Genomic DNA, 25,752 nt, shown 5'->3' with positions numbered 1-25,752 from the left:
CTTGAATGATTACAGACCAGTTGCACTTACACCCATTATTATGAAGTGCTTCGATCGGGTCATACTGGGTCACATCAAATCCACCATTACCTCCACACTGGACCCCCTGCAGTTTGTATACCGGTCCAACAGATCTACTGAGGACGCAGTTTGTACTGCCCTGCAAACTGCCCTCTCCCATCTGGAAAACAAGGACACCTACCTCAGAATGCTGTTCACTGACTACAGCTCAGCATTCAACTCAGCCTAGGACTGAACCCCCAACTCTGTGACTGGAACTCAGACTTCCTCATCTGCCGACTACAATCTGTCAGTATTGGAAACCCCACTTCCAGGACATTACTCATGAACACCGGCATCCCTCAAGGATGTGTACTCAGTCCCATACTGTACACACGACTGTGCAGCCTCACATGAAAACACACCACAATCCTGAAATTTGCTGATGAAAAAACAGTCCTGGGTCTCATCAGTAACAACGATGAATCAGCCTATCGCAGGGAGGTGGAGGACCTGCTGCTGGGGTGTCAAAACAATAACCTGACGCTCAATGTCAGCAAAACAAAGGAGGTGAGAGTGGACCTGAGGAAAGGGAGGAGTCAACACACACCATTACACATTGGTGAGACTGAGGTGGAAAGGGTCGACAACTTCAAATTCCTCAGCGTCCACATCAGTGAGGACTTCACCTGGACCCAACACATCACTCAGCTGATCAGGAAGGCACAGCAGATGCTCACAAACAGACCGCCAACGCCTGCAGAGAGTGGTCAAAATCAGCCCAGTACATCACTGGAACGACCCTCCCATCTCTGCAGGACATCTATCAGCAGAGGGTCCTCAGAAGAGCCCGGAACACCCCCAGAGATCCCACACACCCCCAGCACCACCTCTTCACACTCCTTCCATCTGGCAGACGGTATAGGAGTGTGAAATGACAGTTTCTACCCCCAAGCCATAAGAATGACTAACATCTCCAAGCCACTGGCCCTGCCCCCTCCCCCTCCCACCCTCCACACATAACCAACAAGGACTTAATGCAACTTTTTGCACATTCAGAATTAGAATCAGAAATACTTTATTGATCCCAGGGGGAAATTGTGTTTGTTCCAATAGGTCCATGCAAGATTAGAAATATAGGCTTATAAGATTTATTAAATATATAAAATAAAATAAAATATGAAATATGTACAATATGTGCGTTGAATTGAAGAATTTGCCAACAGTGAACGTTATGCACCTTGTTCTCTTTGTGCTCAAACTGTAATAATTCTGCACTGATTTTTATACTGTCTTTTGCTGTTTTTAGCACACCTAAATAACCTCATCTACCTCAGCTGTTATTTATCTCTTATCCCTTTTATTTATGATTAAACTTAAAGGCTTCCGATATGTATATATATATATATATATGTGTGTATATATATATTAAAATGTTTCTAACTGACGGCACCAGGCATAGACAAGAGAACTAAGAATTTCATTGCATCGATCAGAATTTTTGCCTTTGAACCTTTGAACCTCTGAAGTAAAGGGTGACCCATTATTTAACCGAAAATTTTTTTTTAATCGATCAAAATCGTCTCGAAACAACATCATTTACATCCACCTCTAGAACTGTGTTCGCGCGTGGATTACACCACACAAGCAGTTTGGAAGTATTTTACGTTTTTTTCTGTAGTTTATTTACGTTTGAAGAATCCGTCCCCAGTTACTTCACTTGTATTCGATTTGGCTGCAACACTGTTTACCCCTGATAGTCTAAAACACTTCACCCACCCCCTCCATCAGCATAGTGGTGAGTAGATAATGTGTGAATTTTCATTTTTGGGTGAACTAACCCATCAGCGCAGTTTAAGAACTTTCTTGTGTTACTGTCAATTTGTGTTTTAACCGAATCTTCCAACGACTTTAACTAGGTTCGGTTCGAATTATCTACATTTATATACACAACTCTTCCTTAGTTACAGCATATGATTATCAACGTAAGCCTAGTTTCCCATGGATCATTGCGAGACAACGATCCAACTGCTCAGTAGCGGCCACTCTTCCCTGTAGGCTCTCTGGTCGGTCTGTTGAAATATCGCGATATCTGCCTCTCTGCTCACTACGTAATGTGCCGTGCTGCTTCTAGCGGCGCTGGTGACAGTGCTGAAAGCTGTTGGGGTGAGTTTTTATTAATATTCTCTTTTCAAACAACTCTTCAGACATTTGTTTGCAACGGGGCAGCAACAGGTTAACCCCGTGTTGTACAGTGGGGCCTCAAACACGAGGTTTTTATCCAGCGCCTTATCATACGCAGAGCTCGGGCCTGGGTGGGGGGCAGCCGTATTTTTCCTCACCATAAATCACCACATACACACACACACACTGTAGTCAGCAGCGGCATGCTAGCTGACTAGCAGCTAGCAGCGAGTTAGCATTGCAAACGGCCTAGCTACGTTGCCTAATGTCATGAATTGAGAGCCCGGTGTTGCGGAAAACGTGTCGCCGTATGTCGGACTCGATACTTGTGTGGGATTGTAGTCGAAGCGATAGACAAAAAAACGTGACAGTTGAATAGAAATCAACTCGAGCTAACGGGGACTCGTCGTTCGCAGCTTCTTTGTTGTCCCGTCCTCGTGCCGTTAGCGCTCACTACCTCTCCTTATGTGTTTTTTTAAACCCAGCTGTTGTTCAGTGAGGTTGGTTCGCAGTGAGCCAAGTTAGCTGCAGCTACACTCGGACCGTGGAATGGCTCATGTTTTAGGGTTGTCTCTGCGTCACATTCACGTTGGCAGCCCCCAAAACTCCGCTTTAGAGGTTGCAGCTCCATCTGTCACTGCACCCGGTGTCGGGAGGAAAGGGACCGTTGCCACCCGTTTCTACGAACTACGATTTCTAGTCTGAGTAACTGTTAGTTTATCACGTGGCTGCCGGGTGTGTCTGTCCAACTGACATGTCCGTTTCAAGTCTCGTCAAAGTCTCTACTAAGTGCACTGATTTTAAGAATGAAGCCAGCGCACATTAAGAAGCACGTTTTGCGAATGGAGCCTGGTATACGTGCCGCTGTTTTCTCACTCCGATCACTTTTCCTCCAACTTTCCCGTGAGTTTCAAACCCCGCACAAGTGTCAGTCAAATAACTTTAACATACATGAGCTAATTTGTGCCGCTAGCTTGAACTGTGTCGCAGTGAATTGGTTTCCATGTGGAAAAGTAGGAAACGCCCGGGGGGTATTGGCTGTTTACGACTTTAGCGTTAGCAACGTGCTAAGCTGTCTGCTTCTGTTTGTCCACACAAGGTCATTGAGACGATTACTCAGATACTTCATCGTCACTGTGTGTTTTATTCCGACGAACCAGCAGTGAACTAGCGAAGTGTGAGGGGTATTCCTATGTGTTCGGCTCCTGGTGTGGACTGTGACACGAGCTGGTTGGGCCTGTGACGCTCTCCTGCCGCAACGTGCTGGATCAGGCCTCTATTAGCAGCTCCAGCTGGGGATGGCGGCTCGCTGGCAAGTCACATGGCTGGTGGGGCTGTCAGGGTGCTTGTTGTTCGGGCCACGGACCACAGAGTAGCGCCGTTGGTTAAATCTTCCAGGACCAGAGACCTGATCGAGGGTCTAGTAGCTACAACGGTCATAACTGGGACTGTCTGCGTGTTGGCTAGTTTGTTCTTGCTCAACTATCACCGAGCTGTATTGTTTGATGCTCATCAGAAAGTGTTTGAAAATGCAAATCGGCGCCTGTGATTTTAGGTTTTGTATCTGCGCACTGCTGAAAAGGGGAGAATGGAGCAATGCCACCTCCTCCATGGTTCACACAACTGTTGTTTCTTTTCGTTGCTCATCACCTTTAACCCAGTAACCCAAGCCATCCTGTGATGGCTGACGTGTTTGTGCTTTCACTACAGCTGTAGTTCTTGTGGATCTGTGAAAGGAAGGAAAACTTGGTGGTACATCTCACATAACTCGGCTACAAATATGAAGTAGGAAGTTGCAAGCCTTTTCACGACATCGTATATTAACTTTCCTGGTAACACGTGGGAAGAGTCATTTCGACATAGTCACAGCAGAATAGATATCATGTGTCCTGTGTTGGCTCCCCAGCTTGTTTTTTTCAAAGCAGCGTATTTGGGTCAACCCCACTCTGCTCTAACCTACTGATTGTGTTCAGTTGCCAAGTGTCTAACTAACATTAGCTACATTTACATGTGTAATACACAAACATTTTATTCACGTGTATCAAGCGAGCACATTTACAGTAGATGTGGGATAAATGACAAAACAAGACAGTCCAATTTGCTGCCATATATATCACTGAAGGTATGCACAAGGACTTGTTGATCCACAGCTCTAGCCTGGTAGTCAGCTGCCTGGCATTATGGGCTGTATCCAGAGGCATCTGAGGAAAACCTATTTTTATACTTGTGAGTCTGGGGCAAAGAATCTAGTGTTCTCACAAACTTCAGGTCACTGGTGGTCCTCAGGAGTGTTTCTCCTGGGACAGTTTTCTTTTGTCTCCACCCAAATATTTGATATATGAATTTATTGTCAAACAACATAAAGTTAAGTCATGTTTTCAAGTTTTTCTCAACCAACTAAATCTGCTTTTTCTCAACAGTATGAAGTGAAACGGAACTGAATTTTTGTACCATCCGGAACTGCTTCAAGTTCAGATCATAACAAAGAAACTGAAGACAAACCTCCCTAAAACAAGCAAAGTTGCAACACTGAAGACACGCAGGGGAAAAAATAAAAAAGGATCACTTCAAGGGTTCAAAACGCAAGAAGTAACCAAATCCTGAAACGACCAAAGAAGACGCACATCAGCTCAACCGAAACACAGAAAAGAAGCAAGCCTATGCCCAAGCGTATTCTGAACTGATCTGAAACCAGAAGTTTGTGCCTACTCAACAGCTTTGACAAAGCACACGTCCCAACGCTGCTCTTAGCCCTCCTCATCCTCACCACACCTCAGACTCACCGCCGGGGTGTGGAGTGGGCTGCTATCTGCTATTTTTTTTCCCCTCCTCCCCATAGTTCCCCGACCTCCCCTCTCTTCTCTTCTCACTGTTTTTCTTTGTAACATTTTCCAAGCAGTGTTATTGCACCTGCGTTTGCCTTTTTTGTGCCAGACCCCCCCTCCACACATAATTTTTTGCTTTGTGCAACCATCTAGAACTTGTGCCAGAAACGTGTAACAAGTGTGTGTGTGTGTGTTCAACTGTGTGCATGAAGAGATCTGCAGGAACTGTATAGTCATCAAGATCCAGAGAATAACAAGATACAAGACGACAAATAAAGGTGGGTCTCGACTGTAGTACTTTCGTAATATAAGACTATTTGTGGTGATGTCAACTGTACTTGTTTAGATATTTCATATGTCACGTTTTCAAGAATTTCCTCCTCCAAATGTATGTTGTGTTGATTGTAGTAGTTTTCTCCTGAAAATATGACTCGTTAAATTCCCTGTTTTTACACATTACTCTTATTACACAGATGTACAAACACAGATTGTGTAACACTCAATTCTAATTCAGTTTGGCCAGCCGTGCTTCGCAGACTTTGTTTTCTTATCACTGAGCACCAATGACTGCTCAGTTCATCCTCGTTTGTTTAATCAATATTCAAATTTGACAAACACGTGAGCAACTTTTGTAAATAATGGCTGTCATTGAAACTTTTGTATCTTGAGTTTTGGCCTCATCAATTAGTTTGCGTTTATCAAACAGCAGCTCATTCAGTGACTATTTGTAGGTGATTTTATTTCACAGTGAAAGCAGCTGCTGCAGCTCTTCATTGACTTTAACCTTGTACATTGGTCTTAACAAGTAATCACATGTTTGTATCTGGGCTTGAAAGCACACAATGTGGAAGTGCAAGATGTAATGCTCAGTTGAAGATTTGATTTTAGTCATGTTATTGTTAATGCTATTTCACATATTTATGCTCTACCAAGCCGCCACCACCTCAATCAGTTACACTAGTTATGCGGTTTATTTTGAGGAGTGATTTGATTGCCTTTCCTCACCCAGCCCCCCGCCCTTTTATATTCCGTCACTTAAGACATATCCTCCCTAATTTAAAAAAAAAAAATCATTTTCAACTTCCTCCTTCGGGCATTAAAGCCCTCAGCTATTTTCCTTTTGTTTGTGACACTTGGTACACTGTGACACTTGGTACACTGGCTGACCTATCTGCCTTACCCGTTATGTTTGTTCCTCTCTTCACCCTTGCAGACATCCAGCGGTGTATCATTGGGTGGTAACATTAATAAATAGTGCTTAAACGTCAAGCAAAAAAACCATCAAAACAAGTAATCAAGTGCTCAAGCAAGTTTGGTCCGAGTTTATGGGAAAATATGGGCAGCCCCTGGAAAGGCTTTGTTGAGTTTACCTTGCCTGCGTCGCCACCCACCGCGTTTGTTAGCGCTGACCTGAGCAGCACCTCCCCTGTCGGACTCAGCCTGTCGCCATATGGCCGCTCCGTAAGTTTCACCTTCCCACCTCTTTTTCAACGTGCCCCACCCCCCATCGAACACCCATCCACCCACCTTGCCCTGCATCTCTGCTGTGAATGGCCTAACTTTCATCCTTTTTCGGGCTCCCGAGACTAGCCTCTACTCAGATATATTGTTGCAGGTTGAGGGGTGTTCTGCTGCTTAGACTGTGGAAATTTGTTGCTTTTTTATTTTCTTTTTTTAATGAATCCTACAATTAGTCTTTTTCCTCCTCCCCCCTCATATTTTATTTTGCATCACAATCCTGTAGAACCCTAGTCGGGTGGTGACACGTGCAAATCATAACGTCTCTTCAATCAAGGCAACGCTAAACTACATAACAGTTGGGAACCTTGAATAATGTTAATTGGTAGTATTTAAAGTTCTTGCCCATCAGAACTGAACCCCTGCATTATCTCTGAGACTAACATTTTATAGTCACGTAATCACTGCACAGGCAGCCAAACCAAAGGTTTAGACATTCTGCCCCTGTATTCAAGTATTTAATATCCTGTACCAAGGGTATTAGTGTTAAAGACCTGCATATGTGTAAAGTGTAGCTTGTTTTGATATTGCAGAACAGGACCTAAAATAAGAGGCTGCTCTGGGACCCCCACCTCATAACCCATAATCCATCACCAACACTCTGTCCACTGTAGATGCACCGCTATTTGATCTGTCATTCGCATTTTCTGGTTCCTCATTTTTGGTACTTTTATTTTGACGTGACCTTGAGTAAGATTTATGACACTTCATGTAAACCATTTCACCTTGAAGAACTTGGTTTCAGTTTTTAAGTCTGCCTTCCCCGAAGAGCCATTCCTGTTTGATTGCACCGGTATTGAATAATGGTGTCACGGTAGCTCTATCAAAGTGTCATGGTAGCAGCCATTGTTACCGAGTGTCCGTTTACTTTTTGGCTTGGTATTTTGTTGTCAGGATTTCTCACAGGGTTTGAGTATTAGTGGTGGTTGTAATGGGGTAATATAAAACAAGGTATCGTGTATGTAGAATATTGCTGAGATATGGTGCCCCCCCCCCATCCCCCCAAAAATCGTGCATAGGCGGATTATGAAATGTCAGCAGATTAGCAAGGTCAAGTAGAAGATGGTGCCGGATAATAACAACTTGTGGTGACGTTAATTTAAACAATCGTTAAATGCTATGCGCACGCTCCTTGTCAAAGCTGTTGCCTCCTCTCAACAGCATATTCAAGTCCTCTCCCCCGTGTCAGAAATGGAAAGAGGCTCCTCTGAACCGCCAGTGGCTCGCAACACTGGCTCTGCCCCATCCACCTCTACCGGTCCCATGTCTATCCCCCGCTCCTCCTCCGTCTCTTGCCACCCCCAACCAGGAAGCAAAAAACACAAGCGGACTCCCTTGTATCAGAGATCAGTAAGAGGGCATGATCGGCAGTGCCCACGCTGACTTTAACAGCCCCGTCCCCCGCTGTTGTCATGTGACTTTTCGCTAACAGCATGGTTTGGAGTAGCGTGGAAGTTCGACCAGGATGTAGTGGCAGAGTTTGATAAGGGAATTTCACTGGTTTTAAATTGTCGTTTGAGAGGAAGTTGAACATTTTATGAACTTGTCTGTCTAACAAGAATTGCATGAAAGTTGATAGGTGATGTGGGACTAAAAGCACATTATATAGTGAGTGAATAGTAGTTTTAGTGCATGACACGAGGTAAATCAGAAATGTTGCGGTTTGTTTTTTGAAGATTTGAAGACTGGAAAACCGTTCTTAAGCATAAATGGGTTTTCTCCTCTCTAAATGGCCAGATAGACCCTGAAGGCTCTAATGTAGCTTTATATTTGCTTTTTTTCCTCCCCACATGCTATGAAATGTGCTTTACATGCATGTTTTGAAGTGTTTTTCAAATTTTTTTTTGTAAGTTGGCATTTAACCCTGCATTAAATTGCAGCTCCATTTTTGTCTGCTTTATGTTGATCCACTTCTGAATGCAGTTTAACACTTGTATCTCCTCTCCCCTAGATGAGTTTTGACCCAGGAATGCTCCATAACAATGGGCACACTGCATACGCCAATGGCTCAGGACCAGGCATTAGAGAGACTGGCGTGGTGGAGAAGCTTCTGACTTCCTATGGGTTCATCCAGTGCTCTGAACGTCAGGATCGTCTCTTCTTCCACTGCTCTCAGTACAATGGCAACCTGCAGGATCTCAAAATAGGAGGTTAGAGGCCTTGTGTACAAATATGAATAACTAATCTGTCTCAATCCTCACCTGTTAACAAGAAACTCCTTGAACCACATGAACCCATTAAGACCTAAGGAGCCGAATAAAAGAACACTCTAAAACCTAAGTGTTGTTTGAAAACGACCACCTAAAACCTGAGGGTTTTTATAGCATTTATGGCAAAAATGTATATTTCTCAGCCTCTGAAGCAGAAAGACGTGAAATGAAAAACATTTGATTGCTTAAACATTTGGCGTTCATTGTAAATCATTGCTGTTTCCCTGAAGTTTATTAACATTTTAAAAAACAAACTATAATATAGGTGAGACTTCCTTCGTCTTCCTCCTGACTTAGCCTTGATCAGCAGAAATCGTCTTCCTTGTTTTCATCAAAGAAACACTGCTGTAATCTGCTTCAATCTTTCTGGGATCGTCAGCCATCATCGGAAAAGCAACTTTACAAACTACATTTCGCCTTACATGAGAGAATTTCAAACCGCGCACATATTTCATCTGGCTCTAAAAGGAGAAGCACGCAAACGTCACTCCCGGTCTTAAAGGTTCATACATGCATATACTGCATCTGGTCTAAATGGTTTAATGAAAATCAAGCTCCACCTGTATCATTTGAAGTGTGCTAAGTGTTTTCCTGCTTCTCTTTCCTCAGATGATGTAGAGTTTGAGGTATCCTCTGACAGGCGCACTGGCAAGCGCATAGCAGTGAAGCTGCTTAAGATAAAGCCAGAGGTGCTGCCAGAGGAGCGCATCTCGGGCCAGGTGGGGCCAGACCTGCACGCCTATCCCTTTACTGTGCTGCATGGTTATATTCATCCAGTTAAGGAACACCATTTTATTTTTGGTTCTGTCCTTGTCTGTCAAATGATTTATATGGCCCATTGTGTTTAGGGCAGGGGATGATATTCCAAGTACACGGTAAAATTTGATCCCCCTCTTATCCTGTATTTAAATGAAGAAAAAAAAACATTTCAAGATTTGATGACGTGCATGTTTGCTTGAGGTGCTGAATGTTAAATTGCCCAATGGGTTTATACTTGTCAATGGGCCCAACTGCTCCGTCATTAAGTTGAGTTGACCCAGTAAAGGCAGCGGTGTAACTTGCCAGACTGTCAACATGCTATTGACACCACTCATCCTGTAATGCATTCACATAACTAATCTGACTACATGTAGAGCCGTGTGTTTCCACAAAGCAGCACACTCGTACTGATTCATTTGCTCATTGACTTCTATAGTCAGGTTTAGACGTTAAGATTTTACACTGCAGCACAATCTTGCACATGCAACTCTGCTAACCTGTAAGTAGGGGTGTAACGGTACATGTATCTGAAACCGAAAATTTGCGGTACAGGCCCTTTGGTTCATTACGCACGTGTACCAAACAAATGCAGCGAGTCCACCTGCCAAATTTATTTATCTTATGCTGACATTGCGCAACTGCTGTCTGATATGTAGCTGGTAGCACAACGAACATGCCGACTGTTTGAAACGGCATCGCCAGTCATGTCCCACTAACATTGGAAATAACTAACGTTAGTGGGACAAGGAAAAAACGAGTTCAGTGCAAACCCAGCTCAATGTGGCATTAAAGCTACCGCTTGCAGATATTCAGACCGTGTTAAGGCAAAAACGAGCGACATTTGTTTTCTTAGCAGCGGACATGTGACCCTTCACTGTTGTTGAGAAAACAGGGTTCAAACACACACTGAAAGTAATCAAGCCCCATTACGAAGTTCCCTCTCATCCACATTTCAGCCAGCAAGTCACACCAGCCCTTTATAAACCTCTGTCCCTAGAGTGAGTGTTTGTGTCGTACCAACAGGGCATCAAACCCTTTCTGCAAACTGTGGACAAGTGCATTTTTCTTTTTTAAGAAAAAAAAAATGAAAATACTTATATTTAATTATGATAATGAACAGTTCATTTTCTACATGCATCACCTTAATGGATATTTATTTTAGTAATTACATTTTTTTAATGAGCATGTTTATTTTGTTGGTTTACTTTGTAAAAAAATTACCTAGGTAAGAAAAAAAAAGGCCATACTTAACCAGGGTTGACTGAAAAGAGAGAAAAAAATCAGTTTGTTTTCTGTCCCTTGTTTCTACTGTACCGAAAACGTAGCGAACCGTGACCTCAAAAAAGAGGTTTGTGTACCGTTACACCCCTACCTGTAAGTGATGCTCCACACCGCTGACACTTAATCTACTTGTTATTATGACATTTATTTGAAATTCAGCCTTTCATCCATCATGTTTCCAGAGATACTTAACTTGGTGTATGTAATTTGAAAGAATATTGCTGAATCAGTGTGGTAATGGCTCCCCTCTGTGATTTCCCCCATTTTCTGCAGGTTGTCTCATCAATCCCAGTGCACTTGGATGGAAAGTCTGGTCCTGTGCAGGTTCCCAATGGCAGTGTCTGTTATGAAAGAAATGGGGTAAGAAAAGTGACATAGATTACAACATGCTTGACCACGAAAATGCTGAATGTTATTGTAATGAAGCAACAACACAAAACCTCTTAAAGATCTTTTATGTAATCAGAAGTGGAGCACCACAGTCTAGGTAATTAAACACTTAAAGCAGAAGAATGAAGCTGCCTGCAGTGAAATCTAACGTTACATCTCACTCAGTACACTCTGTACAGACACTGAGCCAACACGCGTCTTTTCTTGTTAAATCTCCAGTGTAATCTCTACTCTGTTTATGCATTCACACTTCATTTTATTAAGTGGTTTCGAATGGTACAGTTTAATCATTAAAATGTGTGCCCTAGCCATTTGACAAGGTTTGACACTGTGACGTTCACAGGAAGTGTTCTACCTTACCTACACTCCTGAGGATGTAGAGGGTAACATCCACCTGGACACCGGTGACAAAGTCAGCTTTTACATGGAGACCAACAAACAGTGAGCCCTTCCCCTTTGACACTATTGTCTGGATTTCCCAGCGGTTGCCCTTTTTTTCCAATTCATTTCTCTATGTCTTTCAGCACTGGTGCGGTTAGTGCTCGTAATATTCAGCTGGTGAAGAAGAAACAGATGCGGTGCCAGGGTGTGGTGTGCGCTACAAAGGTACGGACCAATGATCTCCTTACATGAACCTTTCTAATTACGATGATAAGACATAATGTGATTGTTTGATGGCTGACTTTGCAAAACAAAATGATCAGTCCAGGGGTGTTAAGATAAGGATATGGACTTTACCTGACAACCCAGATTTAACCAACCATGCTACTTGTTTACCAAATAAGCTAAAAATAATCAGATCTGCTTTAGATATGGTGTTTGGTAGCATCATAACTAGATGCCATTTATCTCTTTCTATTCCATACCTCAATGATTTCCACCAAACTCGCATTTTGACTGGTAGGTTGATGAACCATGTGTTGTCTTTCAGGAGGCCTTTGGATTCATCGAAAGGGCTGACGTGGTGAAGGAGATCTTCTTTCACTACAGTGAGTTCAAGGGTGATTTGGAGGCTCTGCAGGCTGGAGATGATGTCGAGTTCACCATCAAAGACAGAAATGTAGGTGTCAAGCTTTTCAACTGTACCATCCACAAATTTCTTATTTTTTAACTTTGGGCAAATCTTTTTTTTCTTTTTACCAATTTACCTGTTTCTTTCTTATTACTGGTGTGATGTGTTTAGACCATTATTTACCTTTTTTTTGTTCTTGTGGCTTAGGGTAAAGAAGTAGCTACTGATGTGAGGCTGCTCCCTCAAGGAACGGTCATTTTTGAGGATATCAGCATTGAGCAGTTTGAAGGCACTGTCGTCAAGGTCATTCCCAAGGTTCCCACCAAAAACCAGGCAAGTAGATTACAAGTCTGTCAAGGTGGATTCTTGCGTATTTCATGAGGCTTTGGTTGTAAAACTAGTGATGCACCTGTGAGTCACTAACCAAGAAAAATGTTTCTCTCCTGCGTCCACAGAACGACCCTCTCCCAGGTCGCATCAGTTCTCGAATTGGTTTCACTGACAAGGAGCTGCCGTTCGGGGAGAAGGACACAAAATCCAAGGTGACCCTTTTGGAGGGCGATCACATTCAGTTCAACATCTCCACCGACCGCAGAGACAAGCTGGAGAGGGCGACGAACATCGACGTCCTCCCAGACACCTTCGACTTCACCAAGGAGACGCGTGAAATGGTAAATGATTCCTAAAGAAAGTGATTGATTTTCACAAATGGTCTATTAAATTATTGAATATATAATTTTATTTGAAAAAAATGGCTGATTTATAGAGACCTCTTAAGTGATTACCTATTCATAGACAGCAATTGTGCCACCAAAACTCTTTCTAGGGGGTGATTGCGGCTATACGCGATGGCTTTGGCTTCATAAAGTGTGTGGATCGGGATGCTAGGATGTTCTTTCACTTCAGTGAAGTGCTGGAGGAGAGCCAACTGCACATCTCGGATGAAGTGGAGTTTACTGTTGTGCCTGTAGGTCCTGTTAATAAGATTTTCACCAAAGTATGTATTCTGTGTTACTACTTTAGCAGCCACATTCAATTACTTTTTAAACAAATGAAATTAAATGTTCTGTCGTTGCCAGGATATGCTGTCTGCTCAGAGGAACCATGCCGTGCGCATCAAGAAGCTGCCCAAGGGCACTGTGTCTTTCCATACCCAGTCTGAGCAGCGCTTCATGGGTGTGGTGGAGAAAGAAGTTATTGCTGTCACCACAAAGAATGTCAGTCCTACCAAGGGCAAGGAGAAGGTATTATTATGACAAATATTACGGCATCCCCATTTCTTTGAAAACAGTAGCCTTGTTGATCCACCCCCAACCTACTTCTTCTACCCCTCTACCCATTTTTAGTTCTAATTTTACTCTTTCCTTTGTCCTCCATTTACCTCCACCTGTCCATGTCCCTTGTTGGTTTAGAAAAAAGACAAGGTAGGACTGAGACCTTCTGCATGAAGCCACATGACCATGTCTCACAAATGAGTGATGATGCTCGTATTTTAGGCATATTATACAAATTATTCTTGTATACAGTCAAATAATTTCACCAACTTTATCCAATATATTCCTAGACTTCAGATGTTTAATATAAAATTCAACAGTTGACACATAACGCAGTGTATGAAAACAGCTTTTGACAAGCGTGCTGTTGACAAGCCTTGCTGTGTAACAAGTGTTTGTGTTTCTTATTTTTCCAAGGGTAAAGTCGTAGAAAAGGTTGGTCTTTGCAGGCCTCTGGCCAACCAATGTCAGCATGGTGTTTGATCACTATTAAACCCATAATCAACCACACATCCTTTCTTCAGTGAGCAATAGAGCTGCACAATTTAGAGACTACACACTAATCCTGATTACTAGAATGGGTTTTTGGGAACACACCGTTAAGTTCTAGAGGGAAAGAACCCAAAAAATGTTACCCATCAGAATCTGAAGCATAAAATATTTTCAGTTGTCAAACCAGCCTGGCCAGCGGAACTAATCCACTGTTTTGGTCACACTTGTGTTCGTAATAAAAGTGTATCTAGAAGGATGCTCTGAGAGCGAATACCTTCGCCAACACGGATACTCTCACTCAACAAGTCAAAGCAGTATTTCTGTCTCACACGAGAACTCGCCTTTCACTGTGTACCTGTTACTAACCGGCAACGTCGGTGCACGTGCACCCACGCTTCGACCATAGATTGAATTAATTATTCAATCAATTCATAATTAATGAAGCAAATGGATCCGCACGACAATGCAATGGGACCTTCTCTGACCCAAAATGCATCCTTCCAAGTTCCTTAAAAATCTGTCCAAATGTTTTACAGTCCAGGTGAAAAAATGATCTCCATGGTGGAGGTAATATATCAGCAAATTGCATTGCTGTGATTGGATCAGTCAATAGCTAAAATAATTGAAGGAATAAAATATGAGTCTTACAGGACTGTTCCCAATAATTGAGACTACAGTAGTGATGCTGCTGTAACGCAGAGCTGTCGCAGTAGACTAGGCTAATGCTAACCACCCGTGCTTGTACAGAGTGAAACATTGCACAAACTGAGGCCTCTCATGCTTGTGTAGGCTATCTGTACACCATCTTCTAATACAATGCATACTTTAAAATGCTCTGCTCAATTCACCTGAAACTGGCAGCTTCAACAGATTTTGTTAAAATGGTTATATCACTGATGAGCGACTCAGCAGTGGCTGGGAGCAGCTGGATCAAACAATGGTGATGCTCAAATAATTTAGTTTGATGTGGTGTCCTTTTGGCAGGAATCGGAGGAAGGAGTTATTGGATATGAAGACTGTGGAGTGAAGCTCACTGTGGCATACCATACTAAAGACCTAGAGGGAGGAGGTCTCCCACAGGCTGGAGACAAGGTACCTACAGTTATCTTCAGATTTAAAGACTATACAAAGAATCAACTAAGTGTAAACTGCTCACTAAAAGGACTTATGTACCCATTTTGACCTGATGCAGCATGCGTGTGTAAACCAAATTTCATACTTTTCAAGACGCGTGACTGATTAATTGTGTCATGATTCGCTGATGTACTTGCGGGAAAGGTGAAATGCATTATGGGAAATGTGTTCGTCAGTGCTCTTAGCCCGCAGAACATGTTTTTAAATAGAGTTTCAGGCGAAGGCTGAGGGCCGAGCAAGGGGAAAATAACAAATAAAGTAACAATGAAGGCGAGTCGGACCCAGACAATGTCCCTGCTGATCCACTGACCAAGGCTCAGTCGGTATGAGACATTTTTGAGGAGCAGCAAGTTTTCCAGCTTTATTGGTTTCTGGAAAATGTTCAGTTTAGGGAAACTGCAATGACTCAAAGGCCAAATGTTTAAGCTCTGTCTCTACCTGCTTCAGAAGCTGAGATTTTTTTTAAATCATGGCCATTCCTCAGGAAACCCTCAGGTTTTCGGTGATCGAACAATGCTACTTGAAACTTTTTAGAGTCTTAATGGGTCAACTCAAGTGGTACTGCTGAAAAGATGACGATATGAAGTTTGCTCCTGTAGCTGAGGATCGCTGCTAATATCACCCACCTTTTTGTGGTTCTGTTTCTAGGAGTGATTCAGTGTCTCTGCCATGTTAGACTTACAATGTTTGTCCTCTAGGTGGAGTTCTCTATCAACGAAGTGAAGCGAACTGGCCAGCAGAGCGCAGTCTCCATCAGGGTCCTCAACCGTACCTCCTCCAATGCCAAGAGACTACATGGATTTGTTGCCACACTGAAGGACAACTTTGGCTTCATTGAGACAGCAAATCATGACCAAGAGATTTTCTTTCACTACAGGTAGAGTTTAAATTCTAAGATTGTATTTTTTTTTGCAGATTTCTTGTGAGTGACATGTAAATATCTGTGAATTTGAATTCTGGTTTTATTTATATGTGTTTTCCTCAGTGAGATGTGTGGAGACTTGGACAGTTTGGAGCTGGGCGACACAGTGGAGTACACGCTCTCTAAAGGAAAAGGAAACAAAGTCAGTGCTGAAAAGGTTACCAAAGTGGCTGCAGGTATGAAGAGGTTTAGCTGATTTCTTTATACGATTCACTTGTAAGATTTGTTAACGTGGCTGGTAAAGGGACTACAATTAAATTGTGAAATATCGTTTTTTCTCTTCTAGTGAATGGCATTGGCGAGGATGTTGGTGCGGCAGTGATGATGGGCAAAGTCATCCGTCCTTTACGCAGTGTAGACCCCTCCCAAACAGAATACCAAGGGCTTATTGAAATCACAGAGGAAGGTTGGTGACAAATTATGATGGAACTTGCAGATCCAGCATTTAATGCAGTTTGTCTTGTAGGGAAATTAAAATGTCACCCACTTCTTTGTTGTCTCAGGTGGAACAAAAGGTCCAAGTTATCCCTTTGGAATCATGGGTATGGCCAGCAAGGCAGATTGTCTGCAGAAAGGAGAACTTGTGAAGTTCCAGGTTTGCACAGTATCCCAGACTGGACAGAATATGGCCTATAGTGTTGTCCCCCAGCGTAGAGCCTTGGTGGAGTGTGTCAAAGACCAGGTAAGTGATCAACAATTTATTTCCAGAAACTGAGGTTATACTTGAGTGAAGGGATACTGATTTCAACGTTTCTTTTTGTTGTCCCCAGTTTGGCTTCATCACATATGAGGTCGGTGAGAGCAAGAAACTGTTCTTCCACGTAAAAGAAGTGCAAGATGGCCTGGAGCTCCAAACCGGGGATGAGGTGGAGTTCTCGGTCGTCCTTAATCAACGCACAGGAAAATGTAGTGCCTGCAATGTTCGCAGAGTCAGGTAGGAACTCCGGCTGGTTGCGTACAGGATATTTGATGTTTTCAATCTGAATATATTTGGTCTCAGTGTTAATCTTGAATTCATATCATGCCCCTAACATTGCAGCGAGGGGCCTAAACCAGTGGCAACTCCTCGCCCTGACCGTCTGGTGAACCGATTGAAGAGCATCACCCTTGATGATGCCAGTGCTCCTCGTCTGGTCATCGTTAGACAGCCCCGCGGTCCTGACAACTCAAAGGTACGACTGAGCCTACTGCACTGCTACTGCAAGTTTTTCCTGAACTCTGAAATTAGCCACTGTTTTTGCTATTTATTGTATAATTAAAGGATATTTAGCAATAATCCTTTTTTTTTTAAGGTTAGTTCTACATTGTAAATGGAGTTATTTTATGAGTCAAATTGACATTTGTACATGCAGTACCCCCACCCCACCCGCCCTGAATACCTTAGTCAAATAAGTAAATACAAAAACAGGACAATCAGACCCCAACTCAAAAGCAGGCAAACAAACAAGTAGAAACAACTAAATTTGTGCCACTATGATGGAGGACTGCTGCATCTCAACTGGCACAGACGGGGAGAAAAGGAGAAAAACGCCAGGGGAGCAGGAAACAATTGTGCAGTACTATAAACTACAGTTTAAGATTAAACGCATGGCTGAGATCAACACACCATCGCCTGAAACAGGACCATAACACTTAAGATGAAAACACAATTTTAAATGGTGGGATTATATTGTTGAATATGGCTTGAGTAGTTTTGCTGCCTTTGTTTTTCTTCCTCCGGTCCAGTCACCTGACTTTTAATTGACTTCCAGTTTTTATTTGAGGAAAGAAAACTGCAAAACAAGACCATTAACTGGATTATATGTTGTACTTGAAGAATGATATGCTTGAAAAATCTATATTTTTTTTTTCATACAATTAACGTTAAAAATCATGTTCCCGTATATGATCTTGCTCATCGATTTTCAACGTTGGCCACAATGTTTTTTTTTCCTTTTGTGGATGTTCGTCTTGCAATGATTAGAATCACACCAGCTTTAATATTTTCCTTCCTTTAATCTTCAATTACTGGATTACTTGAATTTTGTATTATATTGGCATCAACTTTAACAAAGTTTGTTCTTGTACAGGGCTTCAATGTGGAGCGCAAGACTCGTCAGCCTGGCGTCATCGACTGAGCAATACAGAGCCTAACCCCCCATTCAGTGTTGGTGGGATGTGGCAACAGCAGGAGATAAGGGAATTTGATTTGACACATGCTTGTACACACAAACTCATACATAAAACACGAACACGCATACAGTAATCGGCATGTGTAATCTTTGTCCCCATCGATACCTGCGAGGGAACCTTTGTCATTTCATGGTTCCCTGCCTCCCATGTATGATGTACTTGATATGGAGTCCACACTGCAGTGTACATGGGATCTCTGAGTGTGTGTGTGCGTGCGTGTGTGTGTGTGTGTGTGCGCGCCGTATCCTAGAAGTGATTAGTGTGTAATGGAGGTATATGTTTCTGAGGGCCTTGCCCCTCTAAAATCAGAGTGATGACTGTGTGGCTGTCTGTGTCCCTCTCTTTTGAATCTGCTTTGTCTGGAATTCTGCACCTGTCCTTTGTCCTGTAGTCTGCCTGGGTTGATGAGTGCGTATGTCGGCATGTCTTTGAGCTTCTGCTCCTGTTTCTTTTTCTCATGTTTGCCCCTTAATCCATGGAAACTTCAAATGGTTTCATTTGTCAAGTTTCCACTTTCTGTATGCTTTCCTACAAAACGTATATAAAGCAAAGTTCCCTCCATAAGGAGGATCATATTTCTCATATGTGCGAGCTTAAACTGAGGATTCTTCGCTGCTCGTTTTTTTTGAGCAGTTTTAAAATGCTTTATTGAAGAGCTGAAGTGAAAGCATGGTTTGTGATGTATGTGAATGTCGAAGTAGTTAATCTAATGGGTTTTACTTTAGCAATCTGGAGCCTTTAGATACCTTTTTGGTATTCACATGCTCCACTTAAGCAAATTTTCCCGGGTGCAGAATTCCTTGTGGCATCTTATATCTGCAGTTCTTTTATACTATGTTTTTTTTTTTTTTTTCTTGCACATGTTTTTGCTTTTGTTTTTTGTTTTTTTCATTAAAACTCAATCTGCTAATATTGAATTAAGTAAGAGATAAGGTGCCTAAAAACTACAAGCAAAGTGACATAAAAAAATAAAAAATGTAAAAAAAAACAAAAAAGTATCCTGTTCCCAGCCAACCGCCAAAATATTCAGAACAATCTTAGGGTGGCTATCTTTTCTAGTAGAGATAATACTGATATGCATCCCAAACCTCTGGGTTGAACTATACTGTATGTAATGTGTGCTTTTTTTTTTTCTTTTTTTTTCTTAGTGGAAGTTCAAACTTCAGATATAATAAAACAAATTTAACTTAAATAATATGGAAGGTAAAGTATTAGAAAATCCAGTTTATTAAAAAAAAGCATTCAAATTCAGGATATCAGTTATAGCGCTCTGGAGAAGTGGTGGGTGAACTGTTGTGCCTCTGCACATTTAAGTTGCAGTCAAAATTACTTTCAACTTCAGAAATCACCAGGGTTCAGTTAAACCACATTCAGAGGTTCTCATGTACTTTTGTTAATGGTCTTGAATGAAACAATTGAATTAAAAGTTTTATGAAAATCACGTGCTTGTTTGTATTTCTTTTATTTCAGAGGCTTCAGGTCTGCTTTAACAGATCTGACAGAAAACGATAAAGCATGAAGTAAAAACACTAGTGCCGAACGGTGTTCTCCTCCGAAGACAGCGTTGACTTCAAGCAGCAGAGACTTGTGCTCACCAGAGTTTCATCCCTTCTGGATCCAAAATTTTGAACCTATCTCGTTGTGAAACTATGAAACCTTCTGAAAGTCACGTAGGTGTCAACAATGTTGAGTGGACAACTACCAAACATTTCCTTATTCACAAATAGGCAATTTCCTCCAAGTCTGTGTAGTTCTTTGTTTGGAGCAGATAGTTAGATACTGATACTTATGATAATGCAGTGCTGGCTAGCTAAAACATCACGTTTAGTTATGTGTGAAACCTTTACCAACAGTATAACTTAAGGTGCTCGACATTCCTCATTTTAACTCAGGCAGATTTTCTCTTTAAATGACACACAGCCTAAAATTATGACTTTATTGTAGTAATGTTACCATTTTATTATCAAAATCTCAGATTTCATTGTAGCCCAATGCTTCAACTGAAAGGTGTTCAAAGAGGACATTTTAACTTCTGACAGTAAGAAAAACCACAGATGGAAGTTATGAAATTACTAAAAGTAAGACATCACGACTTTCAATACAAAGCACTGAATAAAATCTGTCACTCAATGAGGCACTCACCATATTTTCATAGTATGTTTTTCTGGCTTTGTATTAGTGACTGTTTATTTGCCAGAACAGAGGAAACAGCTTTGAGGCCAGGGTGCAGCTGCCCAATAACATGTACAGTACAAAGAATTCCATTATTTACTTCAATTTAAGGTTGAATACACAGCAATCATGAAGAATCCAGTAAAATAAACATAATAAATGTCACATTTAAATTTGTGAAAAGTTAAAATAATTTGTGTTTTGTGTTTTTTTTTAATTTTAAGTTATCCTATGTCCCTAATGACTTCCTGATGTGACGGGTGTTTGATTTCCACCTCAGCTGACCCCCTGCCCTTGTTCCCTGCTTGTGGCCACATGGTGTCACTTCTGACATGGAGCCATTTTATGCACGAGGGGGCTCACAGAAGGGAGCAAACCCTGGGAGGGCTGGGTTGATGAGGGTTATTGAGGGGCTCCATCGCAGCAACATACTCTAGATATACAATCTGTCATTCATACACTCAGTACAAATTAAAGAAACACTATGTAACTATTACTGAACAACAGCGCCCTCTGCAGTCACTTGTTTAATTCTCTTTGGCTCTGTGTCCGAGCGATTGAGTTGTTTTCATGTAGAGAAAAAACAAAACCTTTCAATGTGTTGATTGGAGCTCTGACTGTGTAGTCCCACTTACTGAACCGCAACCCAACTGGATGGATATTACCCATGATTCCCGGCTGCTTGAACTAGAGGAGCTGCTGTTGTGACAAATACACAAAACTCTGTTCAGAATTCTTCATATTTTATAAGTTTCCTCGCTGTTTTTTAACCACTTCTACGTGTTTTTAACTGATCTACAGTTCAGCATTACTCTTGAATTTGGAAATTGAAGCTATATGACAATCAGTCAGTTCCACACTCATCGCATCCACTCACCACAGTTACATTCAGCAAGAACACACGTTCAGAGGAGTCTGAATGAAAGCAGCACCATTCTCCTTATTCCAAGTCAGTGTGCCATCAAACATATTTGGAAACTGCTATTTTAAGGTCAAAAAGTAGCAAAATGCTAATGAAAAATTGGTTTAAAGAATAAAACAAACTGTCATACAATAAAGCATTCATCATATTTTACTGGCTTCGTATCAGTGACTGTTTATTTGCTACTAAACCTTAGTACTACCCAGATATATTGTGAGTTCAGAGCGGTGAATCACCTTTTTAGTCTGTAATTGAGTGTTTTGGGCGTCAGACCAGCGTGTCCACCACTCCCTGAGCTCTGTGGGACCTGTGGGCCGCCTCTCCTTTATCTGGTTGGGAGAAACCAGTGCGCGAGGAGAGTCGAAGTCTTCTCTGGGCAGGAACTTCCTGTTAACATAAACATCCCCATCTGGATCAGATCGTTGCTGATACGCGTCCTTAGAGGAAAACTCAGTGGCAGCACCACCATCGACTCTTGAAATCATCTCTGAATCCTCTTCAACAACGTTTTGAGTGGCAAAGAAATCAAGCCCCTGCATTTTGCACTTGTACTCCTCCAGTTTGGTTTTGCACTCAACGGCCTTCGCCCTCATCTCAAGGAACTGTCTCTGCAAGTCTTTCTCATGACCTTCCTCCGCCTTTAATTCATTTTCCCAAAACTTGATCTGCTCCATCTCCTGTTCAGCCAGTCTCTGCTGGGCGTCCTGCTCAGCTCTTTTGGCCCTCTGTCTCTCCTCAAGCTCAAAAATCAGTTTGTCTATGTGAGCTGTCTGGACCTGCAAATCCTGCAAACAACTGAGCTGACGAATGACGGTTTCTTTGAGACTATTTTTTTCATCTTCAGCTGTAACTACGCTTGAACGGCAAAGGTCATCAGCTTTTGCCTCTTTACTCTTCTTGCAGCGTTTGCTTTCTTTACCCCTCGTCTGACTTCCAATGCAGCAGGATGTTTGATTATCCAAGTCTGACTTGCTGCTTTTCTGACCTCTGACTTTGATCCTACTTCTTCGACCCAAGCTATCTTTGTCAACAGTGAGAGACACATCGACGGAGGTATGGTTCCTTTTATCGATTCTCTTGCTGTTCTTGTCACAGGCAGTTCTGTAGACCTTGCCTTTCCCCAGATTCTCCAGCCATTCCCAGGCCTCTTCCATGAGCGTCAGAGACTTTCTTTTAGGCTTCTTCAGTTCCTCTTTCTGTGGCTCAGCTTCTTGCCTTGAGCAAGGCAACGGCGGCAAGCTCTGGCGATGCAAACTCAGTGAACCGCTGCCTCGCCGCATTCGAGCCGCTGCATCCTTCCTTCTCAGGGGCGGGCAAGGTTGGTATCTGCCAACTTTTGTTCTGCTCATTTCATCCCAGACACAGGGTCCATTGTGGAGCAGGGTGAGCTGGACCTCCCGGGCCTGTTCGCCGTATTTCTCAAGAGTCTCCAGAAGGCGTTCGTCGGCGGTCATGCACCGCTCGAAGTCTTTGAATTTCTCCCGTAAAATGTAGCGTCCGGGCTGACCTGTAGAGACAGATGAGCGTGGTCAATAGCTCGCTTAGCATGTCGGAACATAAATTGTAGAGCCACAAATATACACACTCATGGCTTGAGCCAACGCTACGACCACTTCTTGGCATGTTGTTTCCTCTGTAACTCCACAGACCACACGCTGGACGCCGTCCACTGACACCTTCACTTCCATTGTATCCAGGCTCTGTAAGGGGATGTGGTGGAGACAGCGGAAGGACCCTTGTTAGCATTAACTGTAATCTGGCCATCATGTAATGGTCAAGCTTCAGGGCAGTTTGAATCACTGTCTCAAAAATAACTGATCAAGAGAAGACAAGCTTTTAAGAACACATTTCCTCAAGTAAAATCCAATAAAACAATACAGAGACCCACCTTTTTGTCCTGTCTGCCGTACAGATGTTTGGACCCGTCTGTTCAGGGGCTGGACACTCTGTTTGGGAGGGACTGCGGAGCAATTAAGACCAATTAAAATTCCTGATGGCATTTACTACTGGACAGTGAATGTTCCCACCCATCGTTTACACACAGCAAAAATAGAGTTTGTTTAGACTTCAATGAAATTGTACAATTTTGTGAACTATAGCTCCAGCAGCTACAACAGTGACATGCTGCAACACACTGATGATGCTGTATAATCTAATACAGAACTTGTTCCTGGAAACAAACAGGTCCTGTCTGTGTGTAGTCTCCAGGGAGGATTATACATTAATGCTGTTTATAGATCTGGGTGTTCCTCTTTATCGTTCAGACAGGAAGCGTGATAACGATCCAACTAGAACATGTAAACATGCTGAGCTTGTAAACTGTGCAACCAAATCCTCCGCTATCAGGCACATACCTCAGTCGGTCTGTGGAATACTCAGAACGTCCGTTCACTTAAATCAGGACGGTTAGATTTTTAATGTAACTGTCAATATTTCAGATTTTGATCAAATTACTCAAATTTAATAAGTTACTTCAACTGCTTGTCAACAACATGTTAGGTTTGGTTTTCCTTCAGCATTTGCTTAAGTATCTTGATATGAGTCGATCTATGAAACATTTCTAATAACATGTTTGTGGAGACTTGTGTATTTATGCTGCTGTGAGCTTCTGTCTGAGGTCTCAGTGTGGCTGTTGGATTAGAGGTGTCCGATTTCATCCCACATGCAGGATCTATCATTACCTGTGAATCTGACACTAGTCATAATCAGTACCAGACAAATATTCTCAACCAACTTCATCCAGATCTATTTATACAGTGGGAATATACACAGTTGGAAGTTTTATTAGCTGCTTCTGGCTAAAACTAACTCACTGTTTTTGGTGCTTTTGAAATGTGTTGCATTGTACAGAGAGGTGTTTCTGTTGTTCAGCCTACAGCCAGTTACAGAAATGAGGTGTACAACATAAAAGGGACACCTGCTTGTATAATGCAATACAATTAAACAGCACAATGTTGAATCAACGCCATGAATCTAAACCATTTATTTGCAAATTGAATATTTAATATTGTATTGAATTATTTTAATGTAGCCAGGTGTACCTTATAAATTGCCAACTGAGTGAATAGAAGTGAAGGAGGCTCCTTTGGATTTGTTTCATTCTCCTGTTCTCACGACTCATGTGTTGCTGGTTCTCCGATAGATTATCATCTGATGTTTGAAATGAATTAGAACAATGAAAAACCAGAGGAAATGTCGGTCTGACCCAAACAGCTCCCAGACTGGAGGCAGGACAGGAGCAGCACCTGCTGTGAGACAGTCTGACAGTGATAGTTCTGAGGGTAATCTGAGCCGGGGTCACTTGGACTCCCTGCTCTGCTCATGTAAACCACATGTCCAGGTTCATGTCGAGGAATAGTCTGATCTCTCTATAATGTGAAAGATTTACTCTTCATAGAACTTTTCACTTTTACTGATCTGTGCAAAGTTCACACTCACAATAAACAAAAAGGAAGTGTTTAATCTGGAGCATGAGACAGTTAAATCCACCTCTGGTGTTTTCATATAAATTGTGTATAAACTGGGAAAAAAAATACAATATTCACAGGGTTTGTCATTTTGAAAATGTCCTCAAGCACCAGGTTTTCAGAAGTTTAGGTCTGGGACTTTATTTTCTTAAGGCTGAACTGACTGACTGCCCATTTCCAACTTGATCTCTTAAACTAGTTGCACCCTAAGAGGAACGCTGACATTTAGGATCACATTCCCTAAAAATAGACATGTTGTTAAGTGTCCTCAAGCTGCACATCGTCTTGAGATGAACGGAGGAGCAGAAGTGTGTCACACAAGTGAATGGCTAAATGTGGAAAATTACTTTAAATGTTCACCTGAAATGATAAAGCACAATTTTTATCTTATCTTTTGTGGTTTCCAGCCATACCAATAGTTCAGTGTAAGATTTAAGTGAAAGGGATCTATTGGCAGAAATTTAATATGAAATAATTCTAGTGATGTTTTCACTCATGTGTTTCATCTAAATTCTATGAATTGTTTTATTTATATTTCAATACTTTATATTTACATCTGGAGCCGGTCGTCTCTACGGAGGCCGCCATGTTTTTTACAGTAGCCCAAACTGGACAAACTAAACACCTTTTGAGTTTTTATGACAACTTAAGGTTACCACAGGTTCTCTTTCATGTTGGGAAGGGGAGGATGAGGTGAGGGGTGTTCAGCTGCGACATGCAACTTCACCACTACTTGTCACTAAACTCTACACACTGAACCTTTAAGAATTCATGTGATCAGGTTCAGAGATATCGGACTTCTTGATTTCTGTCTTCTATACAGTGGAGGTGAAGTTGATTTAGCTTGTAAGAACCCTAAACTGAAAAAATATTCCCAAAAGAAGTAAATTATTCTGAGTGCCCAGGATACAGCCGCTGGAAGAAAACCATGCTGCTGATGACTTTGTCAAATGTACTTTTTCTGGCTCTCAGTAGATAATATAAAAAATCCATTCACATATTTATAGTAGGCGGTGAC

General features: G+C 42.1%; 2 protein-coding genes across 14 annotated transcripts; one reads left to right on the top strand and one right to left on the bottom strand.

The window, feature by feature from the left end:
- The first annotated feature begins 2,018 nt into the window (after positions 1–2,018).
- On the top strand, positions 2,019–19,614 carry csde1 (cold shock domain containing E1, RNA-binding). Of its 13 annotated transcripts, none has more exons than XM_035158274.2 (24): positions 2,019–2,166; positions 4,605–5,287; positions 6,223–6,470; positions 7,689–7,877; positions 8,479–8,677; positions 9,347–9,456; positions 11,051–11,137; positions 11,511–11,608; positions 11,692–11,773; positions 12,099–12,227; positions 12,387–12,512; positions 12,635–12,850; positions 13,006–13,176; positions 13,259–13,423; positions 13,592–13,603; positions 13,871–13,888; positions 14,930–15,037; positions 15,778–15,956; positions 16,065–16,177; positions 16,288–16,407; positions 16,505–16,683; positions 16,772–16,935; positions 17,041–17,173; positions 18,071–19,614. In XM_035158274.2, exons 3-24 carry the CDS (start codon positions 6,345–6,347, stop codon positions 18,116–18,118), a joined length of 2,772 nt encoding a protein of 923 aa, XP_035014165.1. In that variant the 5' UTR covers positions 2,019–2,166; positions 4,605–5,287; positions 6,223–6,344; the 3' UTR covers positions 18,119–19,614. The 13 variants fall into 13 exon arrangements, with proteins under 13 accessions (XP_035014165.1, XP_035014161.1, XP_035014163.1 ...); XM_035158270.2 differs by having other exon boundaries at positions 9,347–9,513; positions 11,707–11,773; XM_035158272.2 differs by having other exon boundaries at positions 9,347–9,513; positions 13,006–13,146.
- A 486-nt stretch (positions 19,615–20,100) lies between these two features.
- Positions 20,101–23,283, bottom strand: rassf11 (Ras association domain family member 11). The gene is made up of 3 exons (XM_035158283.2): positions 23,156–23,283; positions 22,853–22,967; positions 20,101–22,774 (listed from the first exon to the last, which is right to left on the bottom strand). Exons 2-3 carry the CDS (start codon positions 22,953–22,955, stop codon positions 21,453–21,455), a joined length of 1,425 nt encoding a protein of 474 aa, XP_035014174.2. The 5' UTR covers positions 22,956–22,967; positions 23,156–23,283; the 3' UTR covers positions 20,101–21,452.
- Positions 23,284–25,752: the final 2,469 nt, after the last annotated feature.

This window comes from Hippoglossus stenolepis, chromosome 6 (assembly GCF_022539355.2).
Source record: "Hippoglossus stenolepis isolate QCI-W04-F060 chromosome 6, HSTE1.2, whole genome shotgun sequence".
Lineage (NCBI taxonomy): Eukaryota > Metazoa > Chordata > Actinopteri > Pleuronectiformes > Pleuronectidae > Hippoglossus > Hippoglossus stenolepis.
This window is presented reverse-complemented; position numbering and strand designations above follow the sequence as displayed.

Excerpts from the sequence above, each read along its gene's own strand:
- csde1 (XM_035158268.2), top strand. The coding sequence starts at position 6,345 with ATGGGCAGCCCCTGGAAAGGCTTTGTTGAGTTTACCTTGCCTGCGTCG. Across the intron at positions 13,177-13,258 it reads TTAATAAGATTTTCACCAAA|GATATGCTGTCTGCTCAGAG; the intron begins GTATGTATTCTG and ends TGTCGTTGCCAG. Across the intron at positions 16,684-16,771 it reads TGGAGTGTGTCAAAGACCAG|TTTGGCTTCATCACATATGA; the intron begins GTAAGTGATCAA and ends TGTTGTCCCCAG.
- rassf11 (XM_035158283.2), bottom strand. The coding sequence starts at position 22,955 with ATGGAAGTGAAGGTGTCAGTGGACGGCGTCCAGCGTGTGGTCTGTGGA. Across the intron at positions 22,775-22,852 it reads AGCGTTGGCTCAAGCCATGA|GTCAGCCCGGACGCTACATT; the intron begins GTGTGTATATTT and ends CTGTCTCTACAG.